This window comes from Physcomitrium patens, chromosome 4 (genome assembly GCF_059467195.1).
Source record: "Physcomitrium patens ecotype Gransden chromosome 4, ASM5946719v1, whole genome shotgun sequence".
Lineage (NCBI taxonomy): Eukaryota > Viridiplantae > Streptophyta > Bryopsida > Funariales > Funariaceae > Physcomitrium > Physcomitrium patens.
Genome location: NC_143413.1, coordinates 10,093,171 through 10,106,827, shown reverse-complemented (window position 1 = coordinate 10,106,827; position 13,657 = coordinate 10,093,171). Strand labels below are relative to the sequence as shown.

The following is a 13,657-nucleotide window of genomic DNA, read 5'->3' as shown; positions in this document are numbered from 1 at the left end:
ATAGATAGATAGATAGAAAGCTTTGACCGAGCACTTCATGTCGGTGCTTTGTTTTGTGGAGAGAGCGATCGTCACGTTGCCCGTCCGTTCGTCTGTCTGCTGTTGTGTGGTGTCTGCGCGGGGCATGAGCGATCGAGCTAATCCTGGGCTATCAGTGCGCGATTTCTTGTCCCGAACTTCATACTTCAACAATTCATCTGAGTGTGTTTTGGTCGATGCGGATTTCGCTGGAGATGCTTTTGCTGCGGAACTGGAGACAATGGATGCCATGAATCTCCAGAATTCCTCACTTGGTTCGGTTTAAGACGCGATCGTAATTTTACCCGTCCATGCCTGTCGATCCGAACAGCGAGTACGGGAATGTGAATGGTTGTGGAGATTTGGAAGTGAAAAAGAGATTTCTTGCGGTTTACGTTTCAGGAGTTTTGTCGGACCATTTTTAGGGTTCCAAAAGAGCGTTGCCATGGCAGGCGCGTATGCAAGTCTTGCGTCTGAAGCCACTGGCACTGTTCCGGTGCGCGTTTTCCTTCCCATTTTCTACCAATGTCTCTTCCCGCTGTAGTAAGAGGAATTCTATGTGATCGTGTTTGTGACAACAAGGCATATCTGAGAACACTGTGTAGAGCCTAGTTAAGGCTATGTTAGCTTTATTGTTTGGTTGTTTTTTTGGTTTTCATGTATGTTATGCACTTCAGCTATTTTCGAAAAAATAAATGTAGACGATTTTATGTCTAAAGAGGCAACGACTACAGGATTAACTTATACGCTATGTCGGACGTAGAATCGTGCAATTCTGATTTGAAAATAAAATTCACAGAGATCAACTCTTAATTTACTCCGCACTTCTCGTTTTGTAGGCTGCAGTCGAATCTGATCACGTCCCTCATTTTCAAGGTGGGTTATTAAATGTCATTTTCTATCTAGCCACATTGAATTGAATCTATGCTGTGGTTGTTATGGCTTGGCACAATGTGCGCAACAGAGATTTTCAGACATCACCGGGTCGTTCTGCCTGTGGAATTTGTTTTCTGATATAGAAACAGTGAATGTGTGCAAACCTGGAGAAATCTATGAATATTGTAGAAAGTGTCTGAACTACCAATAGCATGAGGGAGTGTTTTTGGATTAATGTGAAGTTTCCGTCTGTGATGTATGAAGCTAGTTCTTGTGGTTTTTTATGCAGTATGAAGTCATATTTTGAGGTGAGGGAATTAGAGCTTATGAACTCAGATAATTTCGTGATCAAGATAACATTATCTGATATTAGTCGCTTCAAGATTTTCTGGAAGAGACACTGCTATGACAACGCGGTTTGTAATGCCAAGTACTCGAAGTATTTCATCCTTTTCACACTTAACACTTATTGGTCATAAATTGCTGTATTAAGGTTAAGCTATTTGTCGGACATTTTTCGAGAGGGGCTTCGAACTGCCTGAAAAACCCTTACATGCCTAAAGCTGAAAAGATGTTTGAATTGGCCTGTTCATGCTTTCAGCGGTTGATGTTCGTGTTTCTTAGTTGATTCTTGACACGTATGATAGCTGACGTCAATATGGTAGATTCTGGTAGATGTCATAGGATAACAGTATCTGAAAATTGCCGAAGATAGTGTAAACACTTCAGTGATAAAATTCTGAAAAAGAATTTTTATTTCTGATTGGAGAAACGAAAGTTTATCTTGTGAACTGGGAGGTAAGGCACTTTGAATCAAATGTTATCCAAACGTGCCAAATATAGAAGTATGGGAGTGTGGTCTCATACATTAATAATGCGGCGAAGCAGCTCAAAATCTGTAGTCGAATATAAGTAGGGGTCTAAAAATGATTCTCTATCTCTGTCTGTACCCTTTGTGGGTTATCAGAAGTGTTTTGACACTTCTGGTCATGGGGCCATGCGATCATGCAGATTCAAACCTGCAAATATTTCCTCCTGCTTATGACACAAGAGAAAACATGACAAGTTTATTTCGGCCTCCTAATGATGCTGATGGTATGCATTTGCACATGAAGAACTTTTTAACCGGCCATGTCTTCATGCTTAATAGTTTCTCTTACATTAATATTAGTATGGGAGCCCACGACTTGTGCTACCTTTGGATTCTGGAGCACGAATGCTGATATTTTACTGTGTTGAAGTACTTCTTAATAATTCATGAGTTTGAATATTTGAAGAGCGAGTTTGAGTCGAGGTAAGAGCTTGCTCATGTGTGGTGTTACAGTAAGGTAAGGTGCTGTAAAAATATCTCTTAGAGGAAGGATTATGTCTAAAATGGTTACATTTACGCTCTCATTAGCTTATTTACGGTTTCCTATTGTTTGCGGTCACAGAGACGTTTTCTCAACCAGGACATGGTGGGCAAGGCGGGCAAGGAATTCCTGGACCAAATCAAGCTTGGCAGGGTTATTTCAATGTTTTATCATACCGCCCATACTTCAATGTTGATACAGTGGACGTGACCGATCGTATAAAGGATTCATTGAAAGTGGATGTAGGCTTCGTCGAGAAGACCAGCCAAAATCCTGACATGTAAGTTACCAGCGGTTAATGGCTTTTCGGGCCAACGCTCAGTATACATCCAATAGTCGTTTAGAATTTTAGGCGTATATTGTTTCAGTAATGCAGTGTTAGTGCACTCATTGGAGTTTCATCCTCCTGTTTCTGTAGCTTTTTTGATGTTAACATTCCTCACTAAGTTCTGTAATACAGGAAGTGATGCCCACTATTGACATACACATGTAATAGAAGCGGTACTGACTTATTTTTTCAGGCGAGCTGTGATGAGTGTAGCAACATTTCACTTATGTTACGAATGCTTGACGTCTTGCATATGCAGGTATGGTCCTTTCTGGATTTGTTCGACCCTGGTGTTTGTTACGGCGTCTTTAGGGAACTTGGCAGCTTATCTGTCTTACAAATCAAAGACTACAGGAGGACATTGGCATTATGACATCAACCTGATGTCCAGTGCAGCTCTGGTGTTCTATGGATATGTTGGCTTGGTGCCTTTGGCTTTGTATTTCCTACTAAGGTACTTGGGGGTGACATCAGGAGTTTTTCAGCTGTGGTGTTTGTACGGGTATTCACTCTTTGTCTTCATTCCGGCCTCGGTAAGAATTTTCACAACTTGATTTTATCAATTCCATTTTCCTGCTGGAAACTTTACATCTTGTGTAATGTCAGGCAATTTAAAATATTTTATGCTTTAGAATACTAATGCTCTATTCTGCGCCTTCCCAAAAATCATGCCACTTTGTTAATTCTATTCTTTGGTTGTCTTTCAATTGAGTGAGAAGGTAAAGTTGAGTCCAAGTTTGCTAGCCTTGATGCCTCTTGTAAGACTGATCGGTTCTTTCTTTCGATTTAATACTCGTTACAGTCTCTCAATATTTGAACAGTTCCCCTGAAGCCCATTTCTTCATTGCCAGGACTTCCTTGCTTCTTGCGATGCATTGAGTTACTTGTTAGTGTGCACGTTGCTTACTTCTCTGTTGGTGTTGCATTGCAGTTTCTATCCGTGGTTCCATGGGAGATAGTGCGATGGTTAGTTGTGGGTGCCGCGAGCTTCATGTCAGCAATCTTTGTGGGTGGTAACATCCGAACACAGATTAGAACTGCTAATGATCGATGGTTGGCCATTGTGATCGGCACTGTCGCTACACATCTAGCTCTGGGTTTGGTGTTGAAGTTCTACTTTTTCACTTATTTCCAACATGACGCACTTTAAGTCTAAAGTGATTTAGATACTTTTCTTTCTGTATACAAACGTATTCATAGATAAAGGCGACTCCAAGCGTAGTTAAACCCACTATTTCCAGGATTGTAGAAAACGTTGTTCCACAATTGATTTCGCTCCAAATGCGAGAACTTGCTCTTCTTTGCTACTGTAGGACTAGCTTCTTTCAAAAACTTTAGCAGACGATAACTCCAACAAGGATTGTGAAGGTTGTCTATGGCATATTATTGACTCTTAGTGTGTATTCATCCGGCGAACTGGAGAATTTTTGGAGGGTGGGTGTGCCTTCAGTCTAAAAATGGAGACAGACGGCTGAGTGATTTACAGCTGGTTCAGAGCGTGACATTGTTAGACCATGGGACAATGTGGCAGTGGTAAAAAATAGCCCGTTTGTTCTGCGCACAAGCCTAGGATGTCACATGAGGTGACTGGCCAACAGCCTGAATTTTGGGGAATTTGTAAATTGTGGAGATATCATCACATGGATAATTTTCAGAGAATTTATTTTCCTTCGTGTCGAGTAGAACAATTTCTTGAACCACTCTGCAGTTAGTTTAGGAAGCAAAGAGAGGATCCCTTTACGCCCCTCCCATCCATGCCAAGAGAACTCGCTTAGTAGAATTTTGGACCAATATAGGATGGAATTTTCCATCCCAATCTTTCTTGGTATTTGTGGGTGGTGTCCATGTGATCTAATAAAATTTTATTTAATGGAGATTGGGTTTATGTTTTTGTGGAATAAAGTTTTTTCAAGTCATCTTCTTTCTTGATAAAACCTAATGAGGAAATATTGTGCAGTGCATCCATATCATGAGTGTGTGTAGTATTCAGTTTTCAAATTGTTTTGGTCAATATCGATCTTAGCATGGCTTGGTCTATGCATACCTTATCATTGTCTCCACCAATAGTATTTTCTAATTTATAAAATAAATTTATTCTTTTATTATCTTGCAATTACAAATTTAATGAAATGTCTGGAAAAGAGGTATTACTAGCACATGTACGATATACTAGTCATTTTTGAAGTTAAAATTTATTTTACAAGTTGATAACACTTGATATTGTACATAAACCACCTGACATTGTATATGAACCAAATAATGTACACTATGTAGTAATTGGCTTAAGAAATACATGAAATATGCATAAAGAAAGAAAGAAAGAAAGAAAGAAAGAAAGAAAGGTTATAATTTTACAAAACCATATACACAAATAATATTATAAATTACAAGTTCAAATAAACATATACTTTTTGAGTACATGTGTATATCTATGATATAAGAAAGCTTGGGCATAATACAAAGAGATAAAGAAGTCTTTTGATTAGCCATGAAGAAGGGAATATGGAGAACTTAGAAAACTAGTGAATATGAGAACATAAGAATCAAGGAACCATAAAACATGAAAACCAAGGAATATGAGAATGTGGGAATATAGGAACTAAGGAACTATAGAACATATGAACATGAAAAAAAAAAAAAAAAAAAAACATAGGAATAAGGAAGTGTAGATCAACAAGGGAATGCATGGATGTGCTACAGATTGTAGTACCTGACGACACATGTTTCTCCAAATATATGTATATATATGTATGTATAAATAATCATGTGATATGTCTTCACCAAAATGTTATAAGATATTAAACAAATTAATTCTTCAAATTAATTATTGTTGTTGATATAATTTTAATATTTAAAAATAATTATAAAACATACTAATATTTAAAAAGAATTATGTATAAATATAATATATAATTTTTTTCTATTAATCTAAAAATAAAAATATCATAAGATAGAAATTAAAGATAAATTAATAAAAAAATTATTATTTTATTAAAATATATATAAATAATATTTATAAAACTATATTATTTTTAGATATTGAATATTTAAAATATCTTAAAATTTCAATTTATGAAAATTATATATATATATATATATATATTTTAAATAATAATTTCTTTAAAATATTTAAGTAAATAAGAATAGTGGATAAAATAATTAATAATCACCTATTAAGGATATGAACTAAAAGATGATGCATAAACCAATGAAATCCATGTTAAAGAAAGAGTAACAAAATAGAAATAAGGAAGTACGTATATTAAAAGGAAATTGAAATGGCTTATTGCCAAAAAACAAGAAAACTTGAGACTCTTGAAATTAGACTAAAAGTAAGAAAAGAGTTGACAAAAGTGAAGAAGGCTTCATTCTTGTTTCTATATATACTATCTAACTAGGGACTACGTGGCAATATTCTATAAGACCTCTAATATGTGTTGACTTTGTAGGACACATGCCTTGATTTATAAGGCAAGTTTTTCTATCTGTGGGCTACATAGTTAGCTTGGTCTTCTAGCTAACAACATCTGTGGTACATGGCTAACTTGTTGACCACGTTTTTAATCCAAAAAGTCAATTAAAGACACCAATAAAGTCAAAGCAACATCTATGAAGCTTCTAGAAAGCTTTTATAGAAGATATTCTATAGAAGACATTACGCCCTCTTTTAAGGATGAGTTCCACGAGGAGCGGTCATCATATGTTGAAAAAATCTATGATGCAACGAATTATATTTGCTACATACTGAGATCTTTGTTCTCTTCGAAGATGGTTGATAGGGCCTGTCAACTATTGATAGTATCCCATACTAGGGTGGCAAAACCACTATGTTATCTGATTGTTGTTGAGGCCTTCATAACTTCCTTCAAATAAAATATTTGGAACACCGTCAGAAGTTGTTTCTACTTCTAATAAAATTACCAAACATCGAGAGTTTCTTCCAAGGTCGTGATATCAAACACATTGTATCTTGTCATCCATTTGAGGAAAAACATGTCGTTCTTGAAGATCTTTATCTCAATTGCGTCAGCTTGAAGGTTGTCACAATTGCAATGTCTCATTTGATAGGTCAGCAAACGAAGGTTCTTTAGTTGAATTTGCTAGTTGTTGGTTCTCCATCTTCTTAGCGTCACAACTACAAAGAAGCTACAAACAAGAATTGAAAGTAGAATGTTATCTTGCCTAGATTTTTTTTCTTTTATAAGAAAGATTTTTTATTTTAATTTTGATGGATGTTGTCGATGAAAAGCCTCCACCACCTTTGTTGCATTTACAAGATTCTTTGTTGGCTCCCATGTGCGTTCACTAATATCATATCCATGCCAATGGATAAGATATTCCAATTTATTTTGGTGCCGCCTTGAATCTAAGACTTCTTCCACTTTGAACACTTCATTATTGTCCACTTCTATAGGAGGAAGTGGAGCTTATCTTCTTCTTGGTATGTTCATTGTCTTGTATGGTTCAAAAAGAGACACATGGAATATTGGATGGATTTTCATTGACTCTGGTAGGTGTAAATAATATGCAACTGGATTGATTTGTGCAGAAATAGAAAATGGTCTGAGCCTTTGATAGTCCAACTTGTTTTAAAGATGAGTGGTCTTGATATTGCAACAAAGTGACTATACCTTGTCACCCATGTGAAATGGTGGTTGTTCCTTTTGATAGACATCCACATTGAACTTTTGTTGTTCTTGAGCTTTTTTTAATTGTACTTTCATTCTTGCATGTAGCTCTAACAAATAATTTGCCAAATCTTTCGCAGTAAGATTATCAGCTTTTGAAAAGTCAAAAGTATCAAGTCGTGGATGATAACCATAATTGACAAAGAAAAGTGTTTATTTTGTAGAAGAATGTACCATGTTATTATAAGCAAACTCTGTCAATGGAAAAAGAGTTGTCCAATCATCTTATTGGTAGTTGATGGTATATCTGAAATACTTGATTAATAGGCTCCATTTGTCCATCAATTTGAGGATGGAATGTCAAAGATTGTTATATATCTACTTTTAGAATCTTAAAAAGAGTCTCCCAAAATCTTGATACAAACTGAGTTCTCCTATCCGATATAATATCTTTGGATAATCCATGATAGCAATAGATGTTGTCAAGAAAGAGATTAGCTATTTCTTCACCTGTGATAGATTTTGTACATGGTACAAAATAAGCCATCTTGGTAAAATGATCTATTATCACAAATATAGAGTCATAAGAATATGAGATTGAAAGATCCATGATGAAATCCATAGAAACAGAAGACTATGGTTGTTTTGGAATAGATAATGGTTAAAGAAGTCCATAAAATTAATGATGAGGAGTTTTTGGTCTTGAACAAACATCGCATGATTGAATAAAGTCTTTCACACCTTTTTACATTTGTAGCCACCAAAAATCTCTTGATATAAGTTCCAAAGTCTTGTTGTACCCAAAATATCCTACTGCTGAAAATTTGTGACGTGCTTGAAGAACACGTAATCATGCTTCTCTGTTTAGAACATATAATCGACCTTCAAAATAGAGTAGGTTGTTTTTGAACTCAAACTTAGAAATATCTTGGGACTTAAAAGAAGGATTCTTGATATTGTGAATAAGAGGATCAGAAGACATACTTGATTGGATTTGTTTTATAAAGATCGAATCAACAGTCAATGTTGATTTCATTACTCGAAGATGAAAATGCTCTGGCTTTAAGAGAATTATTCTTTGTTGATCAAAAGATCTGTCTCTTTCTTTTGGTATAAGATAAAAACGTCTAAAAAGGGCGTTTGACAAACCTTATTGTTTTTTGGGTTGATATGTGATCTTGAAATCAAATCTTGATAAAGACATGCTCCAATGGACTTGGTGATGATTTAAAACACGTGCTCACATGAAATACTTGAGATTCTTGTAATCCATATATATGGTGACTGGATTAGAAGCACCTTCTAGATGATGATGCTATTCTTGAAATGAATCCATGATTGCAAGAAGCTCTTTGTTGTGGATTTCATAGTTAATCTCGGCTGTTGAAAATTTTCTAGAATGAAAAGCTATTAGATGAAGTTTATCATCTGCTCCCATTTGTGATAATACAACAACCAAAGCAAAGTCTGATGTATCTGTTTCTACAAAAAATGCCTTAAAAAAGGTGACACGATACAAGATTGGTGCAAAAATAAAACTTGACTTCAAAATTTCAAAAGATGCTTCAACTTCTATACTCCACTCAAGTTTTTTTTTACAAATCAAACATGTAAGTGGAGTTGCAACTTGAGAAAAGTCTTTGAAAAAGATATGATAATAGTTGACAAAGCCCAAAAAGCATTGGACATCTCTTACCATTTTTCGAATCTTCCAATCCATAATTGTTTGAACTTTCTTAGGATCCATCATAAGTCCATTATTTAAAATGATGTATCCTAAGAAGTCAACTTAAGTGATGTGAAACAGACACTTTTAAATCTTGGCATAGAGTCTTGCATCTCTTAATTTTTGTAACACATGACAAACATGAAGTTCATATTCATCTATGTTCTAAGAATAGATCAAGATGTCATCTCACATAATAAACAACAAAATCATCTAAAAATTCTCAAAAAATATCATTCATTAGATCTTGAAAAGCTGCCGATGCATCTGTCAGTTCAAAAGGCATGACATTGTATTCAAAATATCCATATTTAGTTTGAAATACATTCTTCCATTCATCTTCTTCTTAAATATATACTAGATTGTATGCTCTCTATAGATCTATTTTTGTATAGATCTTAGCATGAGTCAATTGATCGAGAAGTTTGAATATCAAAGGTAGAAGATATCTTTTTTTCATAGTGAACTTGTTGAGTCCTCGATAATCAACCCACATCTGTAATGATCCATCTTTCTTCTTCACAAATAAGATTGGAGCTCTTGCTCGTGATTTGGAATGGCATTGTCATATGGCATGATTTGCTATCTAGGAATACACTAAGTATCCAGCTATACAGATTTTAGCTTAAATCTTTATATGAATCTTTTCTTAGCCTCTCAAAACTCCTTTATTTTGCATAAAACTCAAAATATAATAAAATCCCTTCAAAACATATTTTTCTCGCCAAGGATTTTCTTATTCCAAACTTTAAAAATTCATAACTATTGATCTACCAATTTAGTTTGTTTCAAATCTATAGGATAGGTAGAATTCACTCTTAACTTTTATGACAAAAAAAATCAATTGTAAATTCACTATCGATCTTTTGACATCTAAGAAACCCTAGTAGATGCTCTAAATCCTAATTTACAAGCATTTGAGCTTTATTTTCTTAATATCTTAAGAATCCAATACTCAAATGTCATAAAACTTATGTAAAAAGTTTATCAATATAAAATTACACATTCTCTGAAATTTTGAGCCAAAAACTTGTCAAATTGCTCAAGATATAGCTCAAGACACAACCACTAATAAATTGGGTCACTTACTACCCTTAGATTGCATGTGCTGACTTCAAAATCTAATAACTCTTTCACTATAACTTGGAATACAAGAAGTGTAGCCGCAAAAGTGTTCTCTCTAGTCGTTGTCGCCGATCCTCAATTACCCTTTGTACGCATGTGTTATGCCAAAAAGAGTGACAGTAGCTCCCAAATCAACACCTTAACTTTGAGCGCCTATATCTCCTTCATATAAACTCCAAATAATACAAAACTTATACCAAAACTATAGCCAAAAATCTAAAATTGTTGAAACTAGCCTTCAAAGCTCAAATGGCTCTAAAAAACTAACCCTAATCTCCAATATGGCCTTAAGTAGCCTCCTCAAAGCTATTGGTCATGATTTTTGACCAATAGGAATGGCAATTTTCATCATCCATTTCCATTCATCTACATTGGTGCCCTAATTACTCCCTTTGCTACCAAAATCCTTCTTCAATTCTTTTTTTTATAAGATTTACATAATTTATGCCCTAAACACCAAATAAAAGAACCAAAATAAGTTTCTAAAGGTCACCAATGTCTAACAAAGGTGACTCTAAATATTTAGAAGTTACTATCAACCAAAACCAATCTTAAAAGCCACTATCAAAAGAAAATTAAAGTTATACAAATTCTATAGTAATATTTTTAAACAACCTCTTCTCAAAGTAATAATCAAATTATATTCTACAACCAACTAAAATCTACTAACATAGCTCTCACCATGTTATTTAATAAATTATATATTAAGTACATAATTACATAATTTTCATATAGTAGCCGAACTACAACATGACAACGTATAAAATGCTTGGCTAGATTTTCTTTAATATATTCGTTGAGTTCAGCCAATTCATTTAATGATAAATTATAGATTGGTCCAAATGGCAATTATGCTCCTTCTTTAAGATCAATTGAGGAGTCATAGGGACAATGTTTTCGAAGAGTATTTGCATTCTTCTTCTCAAATACATCTTGAAATTCTTGATATTGGCTGAAAATGCAATTTGAAGTCTTTGCATCACTAAAAACAAGTGTGGCGTAAATGACACAAGGTGATCTTTCTTTTGCAGCATGTAAGAAAGCTCTTGCAGCTAGAAATATAGATTTAATTATACTAGACTTATGACTTTCTACTAGATTAATTTCACTCTTAATTATGCTTTAAGAAAAGTCAAGGGTATGAAAAATCTAATCTATGCAAGGATTATATTTTTCTAATCATGATAAACCTAAAATAATTAGATTAGAGGAAGATCTAATTATATTAAAGATTATGCAACTACTATGACCATTTATTACTACATCTATAGGAATTATTTTATGACTAACATCTCCAGAAGACAACGGATGACCATCTATGACTTCTACATGAACAGGTTTGATTTTTTGTATTAATGGTATTTTATGACTTTTAACAAATTTTACATCTAAGAAACAAGTTGAGGCTCTTGAATTTATTAAGGCGGAGACTTTATAATTATTAGAACCTAAAAATACATCTATTACAAAACCAGGAGAGGATTTTGAGGAGAGGATAGGTCCTTCATTAGAAATTATATAAGATTCTAGCCATACGGTCCCTATTGTAGTTGGACAAATTTATTTTTTGACACATTGTCTTTTTTGAGAGATGTGCTCATCATTTTTTGATTTTATCACTTCTTTGGAAAATATTGAGTAGTATGCTTATGTTCTCCACAATATAAGCACAATCCTTCTTAATGACAACGAGTCTTTTCTTACCTAGTAAGAGGTTTAAAATATACGACATCAATTTGCATATCTTCTAATTCTGAATGTAAGTGTTGAGGAGATGTTGGTCTTGCCATCGAATTTTAGTAACATTGAGGTGTATTTGTATAACTTTTAGATTGAAATTCAAAAAGTCGATTATCAAATTTCATAGCAAAGTCAATTGCTTGACTCAATGTTTGAAGATTAGGTAAGTTGAGGATCAATTTCTTTACTTTGTATTGTAATCCATAGAAAGATTGGCTAATAAGTGTAGTATCATCTTACTTGATATTAGTTGCAAGTTATTAAAACTGTGAAATATATAACGTTACAAATCAATTGTCTTGTTGCAAAATATGAATCTTGTTAGTTGCAACATGAGTTGCATCATGTTTTCTATATATGGATTAAAATTATATCAAAAATACCTCTAAATTATCTAATATTGGATCTTATCATTCAAAAAAAGATGAAAACTATGATAGTGCTGAACCTGAAAGTAGTGTATTAATGAATCTAACTTATAATCCTGAAGTTGGATAGCTTTGAGGTTGAAGTTCAATCATAAGTTGTACTGATTGATAAATCCTCGAAATTTGGATCTTGTACTATCAAACTTTTTGGACGTGGTAACTCTTGGTTCTCTAGCACTTGAAGGATGTTCCACCATGGATGCAAGGACATGATTTGGTGCAGATGTTGAAGCAGCTCTAATCATCTCTATATCCACACTTCCTACCATTCTTGTTGATCTTTGTGGTGGTAAGCTAAGTTCATGCATTGCAACCATCAACTCCGTCAATTGCTCTTACATTTGTGCGATTGCTTTCTTCATTTCAATAAGCTTTGCCATAATAACATTCAAAAAAATATCTAATATCACTCAAGCGAAGTAGAAGAAAGGACTTGAGGACAAAGAAAATATTAAGAATAATACTTGTTTAGAAGAGGATAATCTGTAACTTCTAATATGCTTATGTCTTATCATGAGAAAGAGATAATCTACTCTTAATCAAGACAAGACAAAGCTTTGATACTATAAGTGTACTCTTGTCAATCTGTCAAGGACATGAACTAAAAGATGATGCATAAACCAATGAAATCTGTGTTAAAGAAAGAATGACAAAATAGAAATAAGAAAATACATGTATTAAAAGAAAATTGAAATGGCTCATTGCCATAAGACAAAAAAACTTACACTCTTGAAATTAGACTAGAAGCAAGAAAAGAGTTGACAAGAGTGAAGAAGGCTTCATTCTTGTCTTTATATATACTATCTAACTAGAAACTACGTGGCAATGTTCTATAGGACATTCAATATGTATTGACTTTGTAGGACACATGCCTTGACTTACAAGGCAAGTTTTTCTATGTATGAGCCATATAGTTAGCTTGATCTTTATGCTATTATACAAGACATTACAAGATATTACAAGACACTACAAGATATTATTACTATTATAATGTGAAAATATTATAATTACTTATTTGCATATATTATTTATAGATGGTTTTATTAGATTGAACTAAAAAAAGAATGGAAAAGATAGATATTAATAATCTGCAAATATATATATATATATATATATATAATCAAAATAATTATAATTATTAATGTATATTAAATTTAAATTAAATTAAATTTTAATTTAATTAAGATATAAATATAATTTAATTTTTTGAAGAGCTAATTGTACTTTATTATACAATAAAGAATCAAAATTTTATTTTAAAATTCAAATTATTATATATATGTATATATTTATTATTATGATTATATTATCTTAAATAAATTAAATAAATATTTTTGATACTTTTAAGCATCGTTTAATTAAATCTTAATGGAATATTGTAGAAGTACTACTTTTTTTGCAAATTCTTTAAAAATTTAACTAGTAATTTTGTTTTA

The 13,657-nt window shown here is 33.2% G+C and overlaps 1 protein-coding gene across 4 annotated transcripts; it reads left to right on the top strand.

Annotated features, from left to right (window-relative positions):
* LOC112281837 (uncharacterized) lies at nucleotides 1-4,448 on the top strand. Of its 4 annotated transcripts, none has more exons than XM_073533466.2 (7): nucleotides 2-514; nucleotides 858-894; nucleotides 1,184-1,324; nucleotides 1,906-1,989; nucleotides 2,328-2,526; nucleotides 2,834-3,107; nucleotides 3,506-4,448. In XM_073533466.2, the coding sequence occupies exons 3-7, from the start codon at nucleotides 1,300-1,302 to the stop codon at nucleotides 3,722-3,724; spliced, it is 801 nt and encodes a 266-aa protein (XP_073389567.1). In that variant the 5' UTR covers nucleotides 2-514; nucleotides 858-894; nucleotides 1,184-1,299; the 3' UTR covers nucleotides 3,725-4,448. The 4 variants fall into 4 exon arrangements, with proteins under 4 accessions (XP_024374543.1, XP_073389567.1, XP_024374544.1 ...); XM_024518776.3 differs by having other exon boundaries at nucleotides 1,184-1,333; XM_024518775.3 differs by lacking the exon at nucleotides 1,184-1,324 and having other exon boundaries at nucleotides 1-514.
* The last annotated feature ends 9,209 nt before the right edge of the window (nucleotides 4,449-13,657 follow it).